The sequence below is a fragment of the Myiozetetes cayanensis genome, unplaced genomic scaffold (assembly GCF_022539395.1).
Source record: "Myiozetetes cayanensis isolate MyiCay16 unplaced genomic scaffold, myiCay2020 scf30, whole genome shotgun sequence".
Lineage (NCBI taxonomy): Eukaryota > Metazoa > Chordata > Aves > Passeriformes > Tyrannidae > Myiozetetes > Myiozetetes cayanensis.
Genome location: NW_026087522.1, coordinates 4,949,404 through 4,972,947, shown reverse-complemented (window position 1 = coordinate 4,972,947; position 23,544 = coordinate 4,949,404). Strand labels below are relative to the sequence as shown.

At 50.4% G+C, this 23,544-nt stretch overlaps 1 protein-coding gene across 1 annotated transcript in view; it reads left to right on the top strand.

Annotated features, from left to right (window-relative positions):
• Positions 1-1,787: 1,787 nt before the first annotated feature.
• The window catches only part of GALNT17 (polypeptide N-acetylgalactosaminyltransferase 17), a 206,849-nt gene continuing 185,092 nt past the window's right edge, over positions 1,788-23,544 (top strand). The window contains exon 1 of the mRNA XM_050325665.1: positions 1,788-2,178. Coding sequence (XP_050181622.1) covers positions 1,941-2,178 — 238 coding nt within the window. The 5' untranslated portion in view covers positions 1,788-1,940. The remainder of the gene's footprint in view (positions 2,179-23,544) is intronic.

Sequence of the window (23,544 nt, the reverse complement as noted above, 5' to 3'; positions counted from 1 at the left end):
TTCAGGCCATGTGGTTTCCCTTTTTGGTAAACTGCTTTGCAAAGCTGAGGTGGTGTTTGTTTATTTGTTTAATAAAAAGTGCTTTTATTGATCTAGAGAAAACATCCCAGTTGTCAGCTCTGGAAACAAAACTCGTGCCAAAACACCCCCGAAGAACCCCCAGAGCTGCAGGTGTTGGGCTAAGCTTCCCATCAGTGCCAGCCAAAAGCTGGTTTTCAGCAATTTGTAAGGTATTTCCAGCTTCATGTCACCCAAATCATTCACATCGTTTCACCCTCTTAGCAGAATAATGAAGCTGAGTGTGGATGATGGACTGACCACGGTGTTTTAGGGTCTGACAGTGAGTTATGTGCCTGTCACTCTTCTCCAGGTTTGTAGCAGGGTCCTCGCTCTGAATGCAGAAGCCATAAAAGATTTCATGTGCAGCTAGGACTAAATTAAAACTCCAAATCCTCCAAAGCAATTTTAGGTCTGTTTCCATAGCATTGATTTTTTTGTTTCAATTTTTTTTGTTGTTGTTTTTAATTATGGCTCGGGGGTGAGAGGGGTTATTCTTACCTTTTCAAAAGTTGCCTTGTAGGATACAATGACTCAAGGTTGCTTCAACTTTTAATCCGTGTTGGTGTCATCTCTCTGAAAAACTGTGGCACGTGAATAGAGCTGGGAACAGCGGGGTTGATGGGGTTGTTGAGTGGGGGCTGTGCTCTCAGAATAGTCAGCATTCTGGCATTAATGGATGTCAATTCTCGCTTATGATGTTTTCATCACTCCACCTCGTGTTGGTGTTTGAGGCAGAGCCGATCCTCGCTCACCGTGGCGGGGACAGCTCCAAAGCCGTTCCCTGGCGCCGACACGGAGCGTTCGGGCAGCGGGATGCTCCCGTCGTGATTCCGTGCCTGTCAGAGGAGGCCGGGGGTCCAAGGGGGAGGATGAGGCTCCAAGGGAGATGATAAGGCTCCAAGGGGGAGGGTAGGGCTTCCATGCGGGAAAGCCGGGGCGCAGAGTTCGGGAGAGGACCCCGCACCGGCCTGGGGGGCTCAAACTTTCAGTGACACGGACGAGCCCGAGCGCGTTACCGCGGCCGGCCCCGCCTCGCCCCGCCGGAGCCCCGCACCCACCGCGGGGGCGATGCCGATGCCCGGCCGAGCCGCGGGGAAGCGGGGGCGGCCCCCGGGCCGGGCTCGGGCCTCCATCGCGGGCCGTGCGGGGGCTGCGCCGCAGCCGCGGGCCCCGCTCGGGGCGGGGGCTCTTCATCCCTCTCCTTCTCCCCCTCCCCTTGCCCGGGAGGGGCAGGAGCCCGCGCTCCCCCCGGTGCGGGCGGCGGGGGATGCCCCGAGCGCGCAGCGCAGCAGCGGCCCCGCGCCCGCCCCGCGGCGGAGGCGGGGGACGGAGGAGGCAGGAGAGGAGGCAGGCTCTGGAGGCAGGAGAAGAGGAAGCAGGCTCGGCGGTGATGCCGGTGCTGCCGCAGCGCTCGGCGGCTCCGCGGCCGCCCCGCAGCCCCGGCGCGGGCGCCCAGCGCGGGGCATGAAGTGGCGGCGGCGGCGCGGCGGGCGGAGCGGGGCGGGCGGCCCCGGCCGCGCCTCCTCTGCGGGGCCATAGTCCGGGGCGGGCTCCGCTGCTCAGCCTGGGCGAGCGGTGCTGCTCCTCGCCAGCCAGCCCCGCTGCTCGCCAGCCCCGCTGCTCCCCAAACCCCGCCGCTCCCCAAACCCCGCCGCTCCCCCAAACCCCGCCGCTCCCCCAAACCCCGCCGCTCCCCAAACCCCGCCGCTCCCCCAAACCCCGCCGCTCCCCCAAACCCCGCCGCTCCCCCCAAACCCCGCCGCTCCCCCAGCCCCGCGCTCCCCGCGCTCGCCCCACGGATCGTCCCCGGCCCCGCGATGCGCTCGCAGCGGGGCCCGCTCCCGTAGCCCTGCGGCTGGCGGGGCCCCTCGGGAAGTTTGATGGCTTCTCTGAGGAGAGTCAAAGTCCTGCTGGTGTTGAACCTCATCGCCGTGGCTGGCTTCGTCCTCTTCCTGGCCAAGTGCAGACCCATCACGGCCAAGAGCGGAGACTCCTTCCATGACATCCATCCCAGGGCAGAAGTGGCCAACTCGACAGCCCACGGCGGCAGCTCCATCCAGGATGCGGTGCTGAAGAGGCTCTCGCTCCTAGAAGACATAGTCTACAGGCAGCTGAATGGTAGGAATAGTTCTCCTGCTTTAAATGCCTTTCGGGAACGGTCGTGGGTGGTGAATCGGGGCTCAGAGCAGGTGCCCGGCTCGCTTGAAGTTTGCATGCCAGACCCATTCTTTTCTGTGTGTTACTGTGCAAACGGGGTCTGAATCAATTTAGCACCCGATTTCCAAGTTCCCTGTGTGTTTAGAAGCCCAAAGTACCTTGCACAGGGTGGGAGGAAATCGTAATAACAGAATGCTGCCTTTGAGATTTATAGCAGCGGTCAGGGGATGACAGAGGCACGATTTCTGCATCAAACGAGCAGGGTGTGCAGCGGGCGAGCATGGGCTGGAGCAGTGCGGTGTGTATTGATTGAGGGAATGGCTTTTACTCCTCCAGAGTTGGGTTTTTGGAAAGGAGTTCTTAAATGGCCGAGTGTGTTGCATCACTGGAGTGCAGAAGGTCAGAAAGCAAAGGCACTTTCTCTACGAAGTTAAGCAAACTGTTCAGTATTTCCTATGGCTCAACACTGACGACTGCTAATTAAAATCTCAAGTAATGCTTCTCTTTATAGCACAGCAAAGGGATTTCTATTAAAATCTCACCAGGTTCAGTAGTTCTGAGATGTCAAAAGGGAGTTTTAAAGATGCTGTGCAGGATAGAGAAACACGTTGTAAAGACGTAAGAAGTCTGGCTGAGGTATCTCATTAAAACACTCACTGTGGAAGCTGATTTTTTTCAAGTTGTTCCCCACAGATTCCCAGCTGGGGTTGTTCTCTCAACCAAGAGTCCTGTTTATTGCTTCCAGTCTCTGTAGCTTTAACACCTGCAAGTTTTGATGTGTCGGAATTAGCGGAGTTAATGTTTTTTTTTGGCCGTGTCAGGGTGATTCCCTCTCTGAGTTTTGACTAGGAAGCTGATGTCTGATTCTGAGCCGTGTTGATCCAGGAGCTGGTGTGCCCTGAGTGCTGAACCCGAGCTCGTGCTGCTCTGACTTCTGTGCCTGGGAGGTGAGGCAGGAGCAGGAATGCAGCGTGCCCTCCCCATGCCAGTTGGCAATGCCCTTCCCTGTGCCCAGCCTTGGCTCAGTCACTGTCTGGGCTTTGGGGATGGCACTGGACACAGTGAGAGCAAGGAAAGTGTTGTTTATATTCCTGCCTTATGCACTTGCACGAGGAACCCGTCCTGCCTGTGCCCGTGCCCGGCACCACGAGATGCTGGGGCAGCACTGCCGGGTGACAAACGTGACGAAGAGTAAGAATAACAAGGAATGAGGTAGAAAGCTGCATGTTATTTATAATAAAACTGCCTGCTCCTGGGATTTGCTAGGGCAGAAGTTCCTGGGGAGACTTAGGCAGTTATTTAAAAAGAGGCAATAGCTGCAAGACAGGAGCCCTCACACCAGGAGAAGTAATTGTGATGCAATCTGCCATTCCCACAGATACACGGGGAGAGCTGAAGTGATAAGATATTGCCCTTCCTCGATGGCTGCCTGCTCTGCTGTGCTCTGGGGCTGCTCTTGGAGCTGGCTGGGGTTGTGAGAGGAGCTCAGGACAGCTCTGTGCTGTCCACAGGCTGCTCTGGGCACTGGGAGGACGCTGTGGTGTTGCACTGGAGCCTGCTCAGTGCTGAGGAGCAGCGATGCACCTACAGACCAGGGGAGGCAGAGAGGGAATAGAGATCCTGCCCATATCACAAACGTTTTCCTAGGGCAGGCAGAAAGCTGAGCACATAAATGTGACATCTTGTCTGGCCTCTGCGTCCTGGGGTGATTTATAGCAGCACTGATCAGTCTGGCTAAAAAATAGCTCTGGCACAGTGCTTATGTAACTTTGGGTCAAGTGTATCTTTGGTACGTGTGGTTTTGAGAGGAGCACAATGTGCCCGGTTCTCTGAGTGATGTCTGTGTGCTGTGCTTCAGCAGGACAGGGGTTTAGAGCAAGATATGGGGGCCAGGTGAATCCCCATCACCACTGGAAGGGAGCAGTGGGGTGTGTTGGGACAGCCCCTGGGAGTGGCTGGTCCGGCTCCCCCACCAGGAATTTTCTGTGCCTGGATCATCATTCCTTCTGGGCACTTGAGGAAAACCTAAATTTGAAATCCTGCTGCCCCACTGGAGTGTGCAAACATGAGTTCACTCCTCCTCTTTGATTTTCGGCCGGGCAGTTGTGTGCTGGTGCCTCACCAACCCCACCTGAGCTCTTGGCCAAGCCCCTGCAGAACAATCCACCCAGAGGTTGTGTAAAGTCATATTTCACTGTAAATCTGACCCGTGGTTTAGCACAAAATCATAAAACATGGTGTCCTGTAGTGCAGCATGTGGAAAGTCTGCGCCTTGGGAAGCATCAGGAAGCGTTTGGCCGAAGAGAGAAACTACCCCTCGGTTTGGGTGCAGCCAGCCATGGATTTCTTCTGCATTATAGGACTTGGCTGGGTTTCAGTGGGAGTTGAAGCCATCTTTAAAAAACTGAATCTCTTAAAAAGCTCCATTCTGTAGAGATTAAATGAGCAATCTGATCATACCATTGCTGTGGGTTTGGTTTGTGAGTCATGTAGTGTAAAACATATTGGAAATAACAGCCCTCTGTGGTGCAGCAACCCTCATGTTTTATGTGTGTGTATGTATTTATCTCTGTAAACATTGGCCGTGAAAACAACCTAAACAACACTGCCTTGGGCCTGGTAAAGGAAGGATTTGTCACAGTCACTCTTTTTGAATGACATTTCTCTGGTGGGCCATCCTGGAAATAACACCAGGCTGCCTCTCGCTCTCTCTGTGCGAGAAGAGCTGTCCCAGACGTGCCTCCCACAGTGCCTCCTCCCTCCCCAGGTGATGCACTTGGCTGGTCTCACGGTGTTCTGGAGTTACCTTGGGTAGCAGTGCACAAACCTGCGTTGTGTCAGCCCCTTGTTTCACTCAGGGGTTGAAAGAGCACCCTGGGAATGCTCCACAGGACTGGGGAGTCACCACAGCAGGCACTGGCCAAGTGCAGTTTTCTCCTCATTCTAATTCATAAAGTACCCATGAAAAGACTTGGGTTTGCCCCAAATTGTCTATTTAGTCCCCTTGTGGCCTGATTGAGAGCTGTATGTGTGCTTTGTTCATTCTAGAAGTTTGTTATTGCTCCCTAATTCATTGCACGAGTTGTGTGGGGTTTGCTTTTTGCTGTTCTGCTGCTTTTTGCTCTCTCTAATCAGATGGCTCCCACACACAGAAGGACGAGGGTGCCCTTTGAAATGGAGGGCTTTGTATGTAGAGGCACTGATCTGAGAATTGAGAGGATTTTTAATTTCTGGAGTCACTTTTATGGCTGGAATTCTCTTGTTCAGCAGATGTTTAGAGAAAGCTAATGAAGGGTGGAAAGGAAAGCGTGTATTTTACTTAGGGTATTAACCACAACTTGTCTTTTTGATCCAAAGCTATTTTCCTGTGTGCTGACATTTACATAAGCACAAATTGTGGTCCAGGTTATCTCCAACTTTATGGAGGTTCGCACAAATGAACTTTTCGCTTTGTCTTTGTGTTTACAAAGAGGGGGTTTCTGTGCTTGTGTGACTGGGTAGGGAGTGAGGAGCTGGAGGGAACAGAGGCTCAGGAGAGAGCATCCAGCTTTGGCAGGAGCCATGGGCTTCCTGGGAAGTGCTGGGCAGAGTCACAGAATCCCAGAGTACTCTGAGTTGGAAGGGACCCACAAGGATCAGGGAGTGAATGGCCCATATGGAGATCAAACCCATGCCCTTGGTGTTACTGGCACCATGCTCTGCCCAGCTGAGCTCATCTCAGAGTCTACCTCCATCCATTCCCATTCCTCTGGGGTCATGTGGGAATCCATTAGTGACCATGAGGTGTTTGAGAAATTGGGCATTTATAGGATCCTGAGACACCAGAGGTGGGCCAGCTTTCTAGCATCAGACTGGCCTGTAGGGTGAGTGCCATGGCTGGAGGAAAGCTGATGTTTGTGTCATGGAACAGTGTACAGAGACACTGCTCCCTGAGAGACCCCTCAGTGGGATGGGTCCTGTGCCTGTTGCATGGTGAGAAGTGGCTCCTTTCCCTTCCTCCCATGGGGAATTGCCCAGGTGGCTTTTGAGTGGCTGTTTCATCTTTCTTGAGCTCTTGCATTACCCTCTTCCACCTCCCTTTGTGCTCTTGAAGGTGTCCTGGATCCCACCCTGGTGTGGAGATGTTCACAGCAGGGCAGGGTGTGTTTATCCCTCACCCAGGAGGAGGGAGGATGAGGCTGGGGATGCTCTGGGCAGGAGAAGCTTTGGGAAGTTGGACACCCTGCTGGGTGGGCATGTGCAGGATCCATCAGCAGGTTTCCTTATGTGTGCCCTGCTCTGGGGCTGCCCCAGTGCTGAGTGTTCATCCCAGGCAGGAGCAAAGAGCCTGCGTCTCATTTTGTGTGTTGTCCTCTCTCCCTCTCCACCTGCATCTGATCCTGCAATCCCCTGTGCACCAGAAGCTCTTGAGGTCAATATATAAATACTTGTCATTAAAACTGCCAGTTTGAGAACAAGGAGTGCAGGAGGGAGTGAACTCTAATCAAACCCTTGGCCTGGGTGTGGGGAGGACATCACCTGTATCACCTTGAGCAGACGGCAGCTGATTTTCTGCTGGTCCCTGCTTACCTGAGCAACCTTCCACCCAGCTGGGCTGGGACAAGCATCTGCTTGTGCATGTTCAGGGGGTCTGGCTCTGGATTAAAGCCTCTGATGGCTCCCACACACAGAAGGACGAGGGTGCCCTTTGAAATGGAGGGCTTTGTATGTAGAGGCACTGATCTGAGAATTGAGAGGATTTTTAATTTCTGGAGTCACTTTTATGGCTGGAATTCTCTTGTTCAGCAGATGTTTAGAGAAAGCTAATGAAGGGTGGAAAGGAAAGCGTGTATTTTACTTAGGGTATTAACCACAACTTGTCTTTTTGATCCAAAGCTATTTTCCTGTGTGCTGACATTTACATAAGCACAAATTGTGGTCCAGGTTATCTCCAACTTTATGGAGGTTCGCACAAATGAACTTTTTGCTTTGTCTTTGTGTTTACAAAGAGGGGGTTTCTGTGCTTGTGTGACTGGGTAGGGAGTGAGGAGCTGGAGGGAACAGAGGCTCAGGAGAGAGCATCCAGCTTTGGCAGGAGCCATGGGCTTCCTGGGAAGTGCTGGGCAGAGTCACAGAATCCCAGAGTACTCTGAGTTGGAAGGGACCCACAAGGATCAGTAAATTGCTGCTTTTACCAACTGTTAAAAGTTGAAGAGGAACTTCACATTCCTTGGTGGTGAAATAAGCCTGTATTCAGTTTTTAGAGAAACCTGCATCTGTGCTTTTGCACGTGGAATGATGTGCACATGCTGAGACAGGACCAAGCTCATGCCAGCAGCCTCCTCCTCCCTGCTTGTGCTCTCATCTGCTTATCCAATTAGGAAATTAACTTTGGGAGGGTTGCATATGGACACGGAGGCTGATACTGAACCACAGCCCTTTGCAAGCTCTTGCTCTCCCCCTTGTAAAGTGGCCCTTAATTAACTTAAACCACTTTATAGATATGTGGATTTGCTTCCCATAAGGGTAAGATAATGCTTATCTTCTATAACACTTATCATGCTCCAAACACATTACAGACTTAGCTAACTACTGACCACAGAAATTATATATGGAAATAAGGCAGATTAAAAGTGGTTCTATCAGCAGTTAGTAGTTTGTAATAGCACTACACCCACAGACCAGTAATACTGAGATTTTAACAGGCAGGTAATATATTAACTAAAAAGCTAAGAAATTCTCTGAATAAGATAAATAACAGTGTAAATAACTGAGAGTGGGGAAAGGCTGTTTGTAGGCAGAAGGGCCCAAACCTAAATCCATGTTATTGAAATCAAATAGCTCTTTATAAGAGCAGAGCCTCGCTGGGTGAAATCTTTGACTGAAGAAATGGTGATGTGGAGATAAGTGAGAGCTGATGGGGTGTGACTGCTGTGTTAACTGTGTCCCACAGGATCTGGGATGCTCCTTCCCTGTCAGTCTCACCACCACGATATGTTTTTGAAGTAGAAACCAACTGTATTATGTTGTATGTTATATACTTTATAGCAACTTGATAAAAATTGCCACTTCAGCATTTATTATATACCTGACAGGTTTGGTTTCCTGATTCCCCATTAGAAATGACACAAATTATGCAGATTCAGTACCTGCTTTTAGAAGTTCTCAGCCTAAACTTCCTAAGTGCAGGAGAGAGCTCAAGACACCTGAGGGCTGCTGCCTGTAAATCATTCTCAGCAGGTTCACAGGAACTGGGTCTGATGCCCACCAAAGAATGAATAAAGGAAATACTTCTCAGAGAAACAATACAGTTAAAAGATGAGGCTTAAGATAGTCATTTAGGAAGCATCTGGAAGCTTAGACATTAATGTGGCATTTAGTTTACAGCCAGCTGACGAGGAACTGATAGATAACTTTTGGTTTTGATAGTTGCTTGGCATCATGATCCAAATATTCCCTGTCATTGGCAACGAATGAGTAATAAGCCACTAACACATTTGTCATGCAGAGACAACACAGGATTCATGAGATGCAACTGCAGTGACCAGAAAATAGTGACAAGGGTGGTATTTTATTTTTGCATATTAATAAATGAGGGGAGAAACTGAACCCTGTTGGTAAAATTACAGAGGGACGTTACATTTATCCTGCCTATTTAATTAGGCAGCTCTTGGAAACATCTTTCTAAGGATGTAAAAAGCCCAGAAAGGTGCTTTAATTATGTGATTTTCAGTCTGGATCAGGGGTGTGCTGTTGTGTCACCAGTGAGAGACATTTGGATTGGATGTATTTGGAAATGATGGTCATATAGGAAAGATCTGAAGCCATTGGAGAGTGTCCAAAGGAGGAAACAGAGATGGGGAAGGGCCTTGGTTTGAAGCCGTGTGAGGACACTGAGGGCACTTGGTGTGTTCAGCTGGAGCAGAGGAGACTGAGGGGAGACCTCCCTGCAGTTCCAACTGCCTGGGCAGGGGCAGAGGAGGGGCAGGACTGAGCTCTGCTCTGGGGGGACCAGGGACAGCCCCCAGGGAATGGCTGGAGCTGTGTCAGGGCAGGCTCAGGTTGGATCTCAGCAAAAGGTTCTTCCCCCAGAGGGTGGTTGGCACTGAACAGGCTCCCCAGGGCAGTGGGCACAGCCCCAAGGCTGCCAGAGCTGCAGGAGGGTTTGGATGATCCTCTGGGGCACAGGGGGGGACTCTTGGGGCTGGGCCTGTGCAGGGCTGAGGGTTGGACTCCAGGATCCTTGGGGGTCTGAGGATCTGTAATATTTCAGTGCCTGGAGTCATCCTGCCTGGCTTGCAGCTGCCTCTCCAGAAGGACAGGACTCAGCCCTGGGTGGAGTGTCACACCTGAGGGGCTCACGAAACACTTTGGATACCCCAAAGCCTTTGGGATGGCAGCAGGCACTGCTGAGAGAACAGTCCCATGCTTGCCATCTTGGAGATCTTCTGCCCTGACCAGGCAGGACAGATGGATGAAGTTGGCTTTAGGCATATGCTTGGATTTTGGGGAGCTCTCTGGTCTAGTCCAGGCCACCATCCTGCCTCCCTCCTCCCCTCCTGGCAGACAGCACGGGCTGTCTGGGAGCAAACCTGCCTGTTAAGGCACAGCTCAGCAGCAGACAGAAATGAGCCTGCTCAGGTAATTAAAGAGGTTTGACTAATTTTGTGATTTGTACCACTAATCTTTACCTAAAGTGGAACATCTGGTCCAGATGTTGTGGCAGGCTGCCAGCTGCCAGCTCCTCCAGATACACCTGAGCCCCGGGATGGCTGAGGGCGTCCTGCATTGATAGATTACATTTTAAAAGGAGACTTTTTTTGGGGTAAGACATCCTTCTGGAAGTCTGCAAAGGGCTGTTTAAACTGAATACTCAGAGTATTGACCCTCCTGTGAGTCACCAGCAGTGACTGAGCTCCAGTGATGTATCCAAGAGGCACGAGATGATTTTTCCTAAACAGTTTTGGGAGTACAAGCGAGTGTGGTTTTTTTCAGCCCCCAGTCCCCACGGTCAGATTTCTTCTAGAAACTGTTGAATGCTTTACATCTCATTGCTACAAGCCCTGCTAGTTGTGCCTATAAATCTAACAGCTATCGACCCACACTCTGCCATTCCCTGATGGTTGCCTAAAAATAACGCAGGAATCATGCAACGAGAGCCCGACGTAAAACAGCGAGGAGAGGGCTGAGCCATCACACCCCCTGCCCTGGCTCTGATGTTTGGAATCCTTGGGGAGATGCAAAGTTGTCTCAAAAAAGAAAGGAAATTCCCTGCGAGTTGGACAAAAATCCCAGTTTGCCTCTCCCGTTTTCAAAAGCCGGTGCTCGGCGCTCCCGCTGTGCAAGGAGTCCTGGTTCCTGTGATCCTGCCGTCCCAGGGATTCGCTCCCTGGGAGTCACTCTGATACCTGAGCCCCCAGACAGCGATCCAAGGGCTGTCTGCCGTGTTACAGCACTTGTTTTGCCTCGGAACAGGAAACACCCACAGCGTCCCAGGGTCTCCAGTGTGGGAGTAACACGATAACTCTCCGTTAATGGGTTTGTTAAAAATAGGGATCTTCCTTGGCTGTTGTGCAAGAGCACCATCCTTCCTGCTGAGAGGGGAAAGGAAAGAGCCCCGAAATTCCAGGGCTGTGTCACACCCAGTCAGTCACACGAGGCTGACCTGCCTTGGTGCACGTGGGGACTTCATGTCAGCATTCTCAAACCACCGGGGTGATGTCAGCACTGGGTGCTGAGGAGGGAAGGGAAACCCTTGGTCCCCTTCTCCTTTAGCACCCTCAGCTTGTGTGCAAGTGGAAGTGACTTAGAATGGTTTGGGTTGGATGGGACCTTAAAGCTCATCTCATTCCACCCCCTGCACTGGGCAGGGACACCTTCCACCAGCCCAGGCTGCTCCAAGCCCTGTCCAGCCTGGCCTTGGACACTTCCAGGGATCCAGGGGCAGCCACAGCTTCTCTGGGCAGCCTGTGCCAGGGCCTCCCCACCCTCACAGGGAAGGATTTATTCATAATATCTCATCTACACCCTCCTTCCTTTAGTTTAAAGCTGTTTAGTGTCGTGTTCTTTCCCGTGGTTTGAGGTGAGGTTTCCCAGCACTGGCACTTCTGGAAAGGGGAAGGCTCTGGGTGGCAAGAGCTGGGCTCTGCTCTGTGCCACCTCTGGGCATCTTCAGCTGAATTATTCTGGTGTTTCCTCAAGCTGCATCAGAGTCAAGCAAGGTCTCTTACCTGCTGGTTGTCAGAAGTGATTTAACCTTAGTTTTAATCTCCATTTGCTGGTGTCGCATCTCGGGCAGGGTAATGGCCCACCGTGGCTGTGCATGTGCTCAGAGGATAAAGATGAAGTGAGAAGGTTAATTTTAAAACAACAATTAGAATTTCTTGCTGGGTCTCTGCCCATATTACACTTTAAATTCAATCAGAAGAGCACTCACGTTTGCACCAAATTACTACTAATTCTTCCAAAGCACTTGCTTGATCACACTTTAAAAACACAAAGTGAAGGAGGAGGATGAAAGAGTGAAAAGCCATTTAATGAATTTTAAACCTCACTTATATTCCATTATTGGGTTTTAAATAAGTTTTGCTGACCTCTGTGTGTTTTTATTTTTTGCCCCCTTCAGTGAGGTGTCATGGAACACTGAATGCTTTAAATAGCTGGGAACATAAACCCCCTGTTCCTCTGGATTTTATTGCAGTTTTTCCTGTTTGCACTGACAAGACAATAATAGTAATAATAAGCACTACATTTGTGTAAACCTGTAGTCAAGGCTGGGGCCATGTTGTAATTTTACCCCTTGCTAAGTGTAGACCAAACACCAACCATCATGTGGGATTTCAGTTTGCTTGAAGTTGTTGTTCCTGCCATCAGGAGGGACTGGTGGCACCACGAAGGGCAGCAGGATCCAACAGGAAAGGGCTAGGGATCAGTTCTTCCTCTGATGTTTAGTGTGATGCTGGACAAGTCACTTAGAATAATATTTGAAAAAATACACAAGTAAGGGATTGAAGTTCCCTCGTGTCTCCCTGGGTGGCTGTCTCAAGGAGAGGAGGAGATAAAGAGGTTTTTATGTGGTGAGTGGTATGAGGAAACACTGCAGAAGAGTTTTGGTTATTTGCAAATACTTGGAACTGGATTCAAAGAGGTGGGAATAGAAAATGTGAGGAAGGAGAGATGTTCACTTCTTGTTCCTCATGGAATGGCCAGCCCAGAGCACATGGCACAGGATTGTGTCCAGAGGGCTCTGGAATATCCCCAGGGAGGAGACTCCAGCCCCTCCCTGGGCAGCCTGTTCAGAGCTGGGTCACTGCCCAGGGAAGAAGTTCTTCCTCCTGTCCAGCTGGAGCTTCCTGGGCATCCATACCCAGCTGCTGGAATGGAGCCTCCAGGAAGTGATTCCTCCTCCCTCACACTGTGACCTTGGCCAGGGCCCCTGACAGGTTCATTTCCCAGGTGTTTGGTGCTACAAACCAGTGAGAAACTGGCTGTTCCCAAACCAGATAAATCATGCAACAGGATGAGGCAGAAGATGGGAGGAGGGAGTTAGACCTAAAGTTGTGTTAATTCCCTGTCACTTCTGGATTTCAAACTGAAGTTGGTTTCAGTCTATATTATTACATGTGAACTGAGCTGAAGGGGAGATATGTTAGAAAATGAAATAATGGAATCATGGAATAGCCTGAGCTGGAAGGGACCTACAAGGATCATCCAGTCCAACCCCTGGCCCTGCACAGACACCCCAAAAATTCCACCCTTTCCCTGAGAGCATTGTCCAAACCCTCCTGGAGCTCTGGCAGCCTTGAGGCTGTGCCCACTGCCCTGGGGAGCCTGTTCAGTGCCAACCACCCTCTGGGTGTGAAACCAACCAGGGCAGGAAGATGAGCAAGTGGAGCTCCTAAAGGGATGTGCAGGGGGACCCTGGCTGTGGGAAGGGGTGGTGGGGAGGAACCAGAAGTCCCAGTTTGGAGGAGCAGGTGCTGCAGGTGGGGCAGGTGCTCTCTGGGTGGAGCTGACTGGGTGGGTCCTGTGCAACACTCAGAGGGACAGGGCTGGTTTTTGGGCTCTGCAGGTGGAAGGTCAGAAAGGAAAAACTGGAATGTGTCAAAAATTAAATTAGTAACTGCCCAGTGAACCAGGGGTGGGGGAGCTGCTTTCTCTGGCACAGAGGGGGACAGTTCAGACCTGGGGTGTTTGACTGGGGGTGTGTGAGGAAGGGGCAGTGTGAGAGCTGGATGATGCAGGTGGTTTTGGGGCACACAAACAGCTTTCCTGCAGAAACCTGCCTCTCAGGAGTGTCCAGAGGCAGTAACTGCCTTTTCCAGTGTCTTACATGGAAGGTATTACTGGGGTCAGGTCATATTGACTTGAGTTGCCTTTGGATCAAGCACTGAATCAATAAATGACTTTCTGGGGGAGTTTAATCGCTGCTCTGCACAGACATGAAAGGGGTTAGTCAGTAAAATGGGACTTCACACTTTTATCAGTCTTTTCTTAGTAAGTTGCTCAACTTCCAAGGCCTAATTAATGCTCTGTTCCTGCTGCAAATTTTCCTCCCTACTGATGCTGCCTGTTTGATCCTGTGGAACAGCATCAGACCTTGCAAATTAGGACTGCCTGCCAGGCTGCAGGGAGGACAGAGGCAGTGAGAGGGGAGGGATGAAATTTAGACAGCACATCCCCGTTGGAGGCCTCCACCATGGTTTGGGCTGTTTGGAAAATCCTGGAATTCCTTTAAATGTCCTGCTCTGCATCTCCAGAAATACCCAGCTCCAATTACAATTGCTGGCTTTGGGTATCCAAAGAAGTTGGACTGGGATGTCCAGATCCACTCCAAAGCTGCAGGTCCCTGTGCAAGCACCTCTGGTAGCACTTTATTCTGAGGCTGCCCAGCCTTTTCCATCGTGAGAAACTGCATTAATTTGTTCACAGTTTTTCCAGTTAGATGAGGTGGTCAGATATTGTCAAGATCATGTTTGTCTTTAATTCCAGCAAACTGATCCAGATGTTTTTGGAAATGATGTATGAGAAGAATCACAGAATCTCCTGAGCTTGAAGGCACCCCCAAGGATCATCCAATCCAACCCCTGGCCCTGCCCAGACACCCCAACAATCCCACCCTGTCCCTGAGAGCGTTGTCCAAACCCTCCTGGAGCTCTGGCAGCCTTGGGGCTGTGCCCACTGTCCTGGGGAGCCTGTTCCATGTACCAGGAACATGAACCAGTGTTCCCATGGAGGGACAAAAACTGCTATAAAGGAAAAGAGTGGAGGGATTGAGAAATGGGGTTCCAAAAAAAACAAAACAACAAAAACAAAACAGGGCTGAGAAACCCCAGGAGCAGAGAAGGGGGAGGATGAGGAGGCACAGTGATAGGGAGAGAGGGGGTGTGGGGTGGCCCAGGGTGTCCTGGCAGGGGGCAGTGCCCCCAGGGAACAGGGGCATCTCTGGTTTGCTTCAGGAATACTTGGAGGCCGTGCAGTTGCTTATTTTGTTACGAGTGGTGGAGAAACCTCTGTCTGCAAAATAAAAAAGTGCATTTCCAACTGACTCTTTTGTATGGATGAAATATAAATAAAAAGATAAAAAGGTGCTTCCAGAAACCTTCTTGGCAAAATGTGGTTCTTGGGTGTTTGTGCTGCTGTGCTGATTCCAGTGTCAGTGCTCAGGAGATGAGTGGGGACAAACCAGGGCAGGGATTATTAGCTGTGCAAAGCAAAACAATACAGTTGCTGTGGAAAAATTACAGGGTTTGTGCTCAAGCAGATATTTAACCTTTGTTTTTACAACTCCAGAAATGAAGCAGTTTGTTTCTTAATGTAGGTTTAATGCTCTGAGTGTGTGCTGACTGCATTTCCACATCAAATGCATGAAATGCTGGGCTATTAAAATCTGCTGTAACGATCTCTTTTCCCATAACTCCTAATATTTGCCATTTACTAATTATGATGTGCCAGAGTAGTTTGCATTTGTAGTAGGTGTTTTAAATGCTGCAGCTGTCCTAGTTTCAAGATAACTGCTGGTGACTTTTTTTTTTTTTTTTAAGGAGCATTGTGTGGGATTGGTGATTTTTGGAGGTTGGAATGAAGTGCTCACCTAATACTCTTCTTTATTAGGTTTCTGTTGTACAGGTCCCCAGTGGAAACAGAAATAGATGTGGCAGAGGAGCAGCAGTGCTGGAGAACACCTATATTTTCAGTGAGGATCACTGGTATAAATTCATGCTGAGTCAGAAGGACATACCTAGGGTGGGGGCTGTGGAGCCCTTTTTGATTTGGGAGTTCCTGCTCTCTGGGTCTTTTTTTTTTGGGGGGGGGGAGGAGGGGGTTAATCCTTAGGATTTCCCAAGAAAGTTCTAATAGGGCAGGTGTGGCTGTTTGAGAGGTCCCAGCCTGGACAGCAGCTCCAGGTTGTGGGGAAGAAAAGAGCAGGATGGTTTTTTCATGGTTCATTTTGCTGCTCCAAGGGATGGTTTGGTGGGATCAGGTGAACTAGTTTAAGGACCACACAGGTGCTGTGAGGCCACTGACTTTTGTTTTGGGTTTGCAGGGCAAGGGTTTGGTAGCAGGGGGGACCTCAGGGGTGGTTTCTGTGAGAAGCTGCTGGAAGCTTCCCCTGTGTCCCACGGAGCCAAGGCCAGCCAGGATGGAGCTGCTGCTGGCCAGGCTGAGCCCAGCAGGGACTGTGGCAGCACCTCTGGGGTGACTGAGATAAGGAGGGGGGAAAAAAGCCCAAACTGCCCCAGTGCAGCTGGAGAAGGGAGGAGGGAGGACCTGGGAGAGAATGAACTCTGCAGAGACCAAGGGCAGTGCAGAAGGAGGGGCAGGAGGTGCTTCAGGCACCAGAGCTGAGACCCCCCTGCAGCCCCAGGAGAGCCCCCAGGGAGCAGGGGGATGCCCAAAGGAGGCTGTGACCCCGTGGGGAGCCTGTGCTGGAGCAGGGTCCTGGCAGGACCTGTGGATCCCTGGAGAGAGGAGCCCACGTGGAGCAGCTTTGCTGGAAGGACCTGTGACCATGTGGAGGATCCACCCTGGAGCAGTTCCTGGGGACTCTCCTGTGGGAGGGACAATGGGACCTCAGCTCCCATTCCCCATCCTCCTGAGCCCCTGGGGAGGAGGAGGGAGAAGGAATCAGGAGTGAAGTTGAGCCCAGGAAGAAGTGGGGGCTGTGGGGAAGGTGCTTCAAGATTCAGTTTTGTTTCTCATTGTCCTACTCTGGTTTGCTGGGTTGTAAATTAAACTCATTCCCCAAGCTGAGTCTGTTTGCCAGGACAGGAGGTGGGGAGGGATCTCTGCCTGCTCTTATCCCATCCCTGAGCCTTTCCCTGTGCTCCCTGTCCCCTGCCCAGCTGAGCAGGGCAGTGACAGCTTTGGTGGGCACCAGGTGCCCAGCCAGGTCACCCCACCAGAGCCTCATGTGATGGATCTCCCTGCAAAGCAGAGAGCTGAGAATGTCAGAGAAGTGCTAAAACAAAGAACCTGGAAAGTGAGTCTGGGGCTGCACTTAAATTAAAAAGGGAAATACGCAGCTCAGAACTATTTAAAGGCTCTGCAAGCAAGGAAAGCCTCAGTTGTCTGTTCTCTTTGCATTTTATTTTACCTTGAATTTTACCTGTTGTCTTTTTTTTTTTCTTTAATCCCATTTCTCAATCACCTTCACCAGAGGCAACTCCAGCTGTGACTTGACAGCTGCTCCTGTCTTCTGCAGCATGTGCTGCCAAAAATCCCAGTTGATTCCAGGGCTTAAGGCACAGTGCTGTCTATTTTCTGTATTTCTGCCACCTATGAAACGATACATATTAATATTAACAATGCTCTTTCCCAGTGCAGAAGCCTCCAGGCCTGTTGCAGTTCTGGTGGGTTTTTTTTTGAAAGCTCCATTTTTGGCAGGAGCGTCCTGAGCTCACGAGCACGTCCAGGGCGGTGCTTTGGGCTTGGCTGCAGGGGACTCAGGTCTGGAACCAAACCCTTAAACTCCTCAGGAGGCTTGAATGAAAGTGAGAGCTTTGAATGCAATCTTCCCCCCTTCACACCCTGTGAAATGATTCCTCCTGGCTTGGAAGGAGAGGCTGGGGAAGGCCCTTCCTGTGCTGAACGTGCCAGGCACGACCTCCTGCACGCACCTGGTGTGGGTTGACCTGTTTGCTGAGCCCCTTTCGTGCTGCTTTTAACCACAGGCTCCTTCTCTGCAGCCCAGAGGGCAAAATGCTGCTGCTGTGAGAGGCAGCATCCAACCTGCAGCCTCCCTCCCTTCCAGGAGTATTAAAAAACCAAGAGATGTTTTTCCTTTCTTCTGCTCCTTCCTTGGCACCTCTCACACCTGCACGCTGAGCTTTGGCTTAAAGCCTTAAGAGCAGAAACTCAAGAAGCTGGGGGGGAAAAAAGAGCTGATCCAGGAATCTTCTGACTGGATCAATGGAGCAAAAGAACAGGCTGAAGCTGCACAATTGGGTGTCAGGAGAACCTTGCTCAGCCTGCTGTGTCAGGAGCTTGTACCAGTGATAATCTTCAGAGGTGCATAAGGCAACAGCTTTTCCAGTCTAAGGAACTTCTTCTAAAGTTGACTTTAAAAATGCTGATTTTTAGTTTATTTTTTTTTTAAACAAAATTGCTGATAGGGGCATTCAAGCAATAATGATGTTTCTGTGGTTCATTTTCCTCAGCTCAGTTTTTGGATGTTATTAAGTAGAAATTCTTCAGTGTTTGCCTCCTGTGAGCACTGGGGTTTCTTTTCATGGCTTTAGTTGCATTCCCTGTGCTGTGGACACTCAATCCTACCAGGCAGCCAAAAGGAGCTTCCCAGAAGGAGCTCTGTGGCAGCACCATCTCTGCTGGCTGCAGGAGCCTGGGATGCCCATCCCTGGAGCAGAGCTCGGATCCCAGCGTGTCACTTGTGTGTTCAGTGAGCTCAGCTGGAATCAGCTGCTGGCTTTGATCAGCAGGAAGGTGTCCTGTGAGTCTGCTCGGTATTCCTTGAATATTCCCTGTTCTGTGGAGCCAGGCTGGGAGAGCTGGGGGTGTTCAGCCGGGAGGAGAGAAGGCTCTGGGAGACCTCAGAGCCCCTTCAAAGACCTAAAGGGTCTCCAAGACAGCAGGAGAGGGACTGGGGACAAAGAGGAATGGTTTCCCACTGCCAGAGGGCAGGGTTAGATGGGATATTGGGAAGGAATCGTTCCCTGTGAGGGTGGGCAGGCCCTGGCACAGGTTGCTCAGAGAAGCTGTGGCTGCCCCAGCCCTGGGAGTGTCCAAGGCCAGGTTGGAGCAACCTGGAAGATGTGGGAGGTGTCCCTGCCCATGGCAGGGGGGTGGAACTGGGTGATTTTAAGGTCCCTTCCAACCTAAACCACGCTGGGTTTCTATGAAACCTCTGGTAGGGTTTAAAACCCTGAGCCCAGCCTGTAAATCTTGAGGAGTGGGTCCTGCCTGCACCCCTTCTTGGGGGTGGGTTGGGAAACACCCAAAGAACTCCCTTTCATCTTTGTGGAAACATCCTCATTGTTTCCAGGGGCTTCAGCAGGGTGAGGATCAGGCTTTGCTCACGTGCCTCATTCACTGCCAGTACAAATTGGAAAGCTCTGTGCTGGGCTGAAGAAATAAAAAGGTAGGGCCTAATTTTCAGGCTGAAATTGCTGTAAGCTGGGCTTCTCTCACATCACTCCCTGGAGCTTTGACAGTTTAATTCAAGGGATTTTTTTTCTTCTTTTTTTTTCTCCTTGCTGGGTCACGAAGACCCTTTGTGTCCTCCTGCATTGTGTTACCTGTCAGGGACATGGGATTGTAGCTGTGGAGCACATCCAGAACTACCTGTATGGCAGATACCTGCCAGCTGTCCTTCCTTTTTGTGTCTCAAGGGTGTGGATTTTTTTTTTTTTGACAAGTAAATACAGTCTCATATTTATACCCATACCAGGAATAAATCAAATTAGGCTGAAATTACCCTTTGCTCTTACAATGCTTTGCACAGCTCTTACATTAAGGAGATAAGGAGAGGAGCCAACCTGCTTTGAAGAGGAGCTGATTTCCATAGCAGGCAGAATGACCTACTTAGAGGGGGGGTGGGAGAGGGAAAATGGGCTCTTTATTTATTTATATAATTTCCACGTCTCTGCGTCAGCGCTCCCCTGGCTGAGCCCTCTCCTGACACTCACCTGACAGGGAACTGGGAGTGAGGAAACGTTTGTCCTACAAGAATCCACTTTGTGTCAAAAGCCTCCCGTTGGCTTTGCAGCTGAGGTGGAGCTCAGCTCGGTGCAGAGGCTCTTGGGAGATGCCACGGTTCCAGACTGTGGGAATGCTTTGTGGGAACGTTACTCTTGGTTTAACATTTGTGAGAAAATCTGCACAATCTCCTTCACTGCCTCACTTGAAGCAGGAGGAGCAGCTGCCTTGCTCTGGGGCTCCTGAGCATCCTGTTCCAGAGAGGCACAGGCACAGCCCTGTGGGGAACTGCCAAAGGGCACAGCAGATCCAGGGATGCTCCAGCAGATGTTTTGGAGCAGAGGGTGGGAGATCAGGTGCATTTGCTCCTGGTTTTGCACATCCTGGTTTGGTAGCCAAGAGACACGTGGAGTTGTGTGTATGCCATGAGATCAACACTGGCTGGGTGGGCATGTGGCCTTCTTTTCTTTAAAATGGGCTCTTTTGGTAAATAATGTATGTCTGATTCAGGTGCCACCTTAGTAGGGGACTTAACTCTGCAGAACAGCGTCAGTGTCTGGGAGGCCAAGGCTGTGCCTTTGGTGTATCATGGAATCAGCGTGAAATGCTTTGGGTTGGAAGGAACCTTAAAGATCATCTCATTCCACCCCCTGCCATGGGCAGGGACACCTCCTGCTAGACCAGCTGGGCTCACGTGCCCCCAGACCACAGTGATGCTGAAATGCCTCAGTTCATACATGAGGAGCTGATGTGTCCATCCCAGGGGCTTTATGACCCCCTCTCTCAGGTGCTGAGGGCTGGCACTGCCCTGCCAGGCCTGGCTTCTGCTCTGCAGCTGTGTTTGGGTTTTAACTCCATTTGCATCACCTGCAAAATTTACATATCCAGGGCCTGAGTGAAGCTGGGATGATCTGAGCTCTCCCGTGCTCAGAAGGTGATGGACTCTCTGCTCTTGCAGTTCAGGTGTTGTGATGTCCTGAGAGGCAGAAGGGGAGGGCAGGGTGTTGGTCTGAGCCGACTGGGACAGTCTCAGCTGAACTGAGCTGCTCAACAGGTTTATGTGTAAATGGAGATTCCTTCATTTGGTCGGAGAAGGCACTAAAAAGTTTGTTTTGCTTGCCCTGTGCAGCGACAAATATTTTGTGAGAGCAGCGTGTGTGTGGCTGTGTCTGCCTGAGCAGCCCTGCCCTGTGGGTAGTTGTGTTTCACTGGAGCCATATGCTGAATTTACAAAGCCCTTTAGGAATTTGGCAGGATCTGTGAACTAAGTTAAAAATTAAGCACTGAGGAGTAGGTGAGAAAAGCCTGTTCACAGCCACCTCGGGGCACCAATGCTCCTGTAACAACTTTGTTCTGTGCAATTACTGTCCCCTGTTGCTTTTTAATAACATTTCTTTCTCTTTCAGTCAAAACTCAGCTCCTTTTAACTTCCATTCTTCCCAAATCTGAGAATCCAGAGGAAGTCTGGGGCCTGCTTTAAGTCACATATGTAAAAAATAGGTTTATTGACCAAGTGCAGAGAGGAAACCTCAACATGAGGAAGAGCTTCTTTCCCTGGAAGGTGGCAAAGCCCTGGAACAGCTGCCCAGGGTGGTTGTGGAGTCCCCCTCTCTGGAGACATTCCTATGGAATAAAATCCCAGAATGGTTTGGGGTTGGAAGGGACCTTAAATCCCATCCATTCCCACCCTCTTCCACCAGCCCAGGTTACTCCAAGCCCTGTCCAACCTGGCCTTGGACACTTCCAGGGCTGGAGCAGCCACAGCTTCTCTGGGCAACCTGTGCCAGGGCCTGCCCACCCTCCCAGGGAACAATTCCTTCCCAATACCCAACCTAAATGTCCCCTTTTCAGTGTGAACTTGCTCCCTGGTAACTTCTGAGGTGCTCTCGACTTCTGGGGAGGTGCAAGGAGTAATCTTCCTTTCTTTTTATCACTCAGCATTGCAGAGTTCTCTCATGTCCACTGAGCTCATCTACCTTCTTTCCAGTGTGGAGAGCCCTCCTTTATTTCTCATCTGTAAAGAGCATTTTTTAAAATCTTTGATATCCTGTTCCTTTGTGCTGCTCCATATTTTTTATACCTCTGCTTGTTTGGTTTTAACTGGAGCTGCTCCCAGGCCCAAAGTAAGGAGGGCACACTTGGGCCAGACATTGGCAAATTGTATCAGTAATTGCAAGAAATTCAAAGACATTCCTTTATATAAAATTCCAGCTATTACTGCTAATTACTGTGAATTACTATTGAAGGGGTCCAGGCCTCATTCCCTGGTCTGAATGGCTCCAGTTCTTCCAAGCCCTCCTTGTCCCACCTCCTTTCCTATGGTGTCTTGGGCAGGAAAGGCTGGGAGAGGCCTTCAGTGTCCCAAATCCTTGTGCTGCTTCTTCACAGGGTCTCAAAAATCAAAGTGAAGCTGCTGAAACCTGAACATGAGATCACAAGGCCTGTTTGGGCCACCTGTGGAGCTTCAGACCATGAATTTGGTTGGTCTCTGGGTTTTGGAGCTCTGAGGAGCTGCTGTTCCCCTCCACCTCCTCACCTGTTGTCAGTGGGGTTGCAGGTGGATTTCCCCCCTTTCCTCTTGAATGTGCACATTGAGGGAGTTTGTGAAGCTCTTGCTGGGTAGAATTTGGCAGCTCTGCACTGGTTCAGTCTCCATCCTGCAGCTCCTGCTCTCGCTCTTGCAGTTCAGTGTCTTCCAATCTCTTGTGGACTCTCTTGTTGATGTCAAGAAACCAGTAAAGCTTTGATTCATTTTTTTGGTAGCAGTTGTATTTAATGTGTCAATAAGATGCACTTCAGATTTGCATGTTCCCACACTGCAGAGCGTAAACAACCCAAACAGAAATGGAAAACCTTTTACGGCGTCGCTGTGTGTCATTAGAACAAGTGGTGTCTGGGAGGAATTTAATGATTCCTTTCAGAAGGATTTATTTTGATCTAATATTTTAAAAACCCCACTTTAAGCTGCTGAACTGGTGGAGAGCTAACAAGGCAGTGCCTTCCTTGGCCATTTTGTCATTTGATTGAATGGTAAAACAGGAAAGGTTTTATTAATAATCGTATTTTTGCAGAGTACTTAGAGAATTAAATTAGGAAACACCAACTAAGTCATTCAGACAGAGCCCTGTGTGTGTTCAGGAGTGTCCTGATGGGATGCCCTGAGCTTGCACCAGGTGAAAACATCTGCAGTCAACATATTATTACACTGGCAGTGTCCGCCCTGCTCGAGGAAGGAATCCAAAAACCTGCCCAGCTTCACTGGCAGGGACAGAAAGGAGAGGCTGTGAAAGGCAGGATACTGCCCAAATATCCATTTTGCCAGTTAGCAAAACAGGATGTTTTAGACTCACCATACAGCCCATTGAGACGGGAGAGTGAAGAAGTGACCCTGGCCCATGTCAGGATTAACTCTGGGAAAGGCTGGCCTGGAAACAGGACCTGGGGATTCGTGTGAACAGGAGGATACCCAAAAAGAGAATCAAAAATAAGAGCTGTTTTATCCTTTGTTGTTATGGAGCTGCTTTCAGAGAAGTAGTAAATGAAAGCTTAGATTTTAGTGGTGTGGCCTCTTGCCTTTGGCTGAGGGCAGTTTGTTATGGATGATGCCTTTGGAAGGCTGGAAGCTCTTCCCAAGATCTTTGGTGTCAGCCAGTGCCCAGCAGATTAATCTGGAATCAGAGGTACTGAGGGTGTTCTGGGGCACTGGGAGCTGCTTTCATTCCAAAGCTGAACACTGAGGTCTCTCCTAGGGATGGGATTTAATCCTTGATACACATCTGGATGAAGAATAAGCCTCCCCACATCACAACCCTTGCTCTGGGCCAGCAGGCCCTTCACTTCTCCCCATCACCCAGTTCAGTTGTTCTGCTCAGTGGTGGGATAATAAAATAGCAGGATTAAGCCTCGTGCTTTGAAACCTAAAGCAATTCCATTATCAGTCGCTCCATGTGGATGGCACTGGACAAACAGGATGATCAACAGCCCAGAATTCCTGTCCTCAGTGTTTGGTGGCTGGCAGAGCTCAGCCCCAGGGAGGCAAAGCACAGGAACAGTTGAGCAATGATGGTGACAGTGTCCTTTTTGAGCCCTGCCTGTCCATGGCACTGGATAAAGACATTCCCGTGGGTACAGCAGTACAAACACAAACAGTGCAGCTCTTGGATCCAGTTGTGGAGATGGAACAGATGGGCCCCT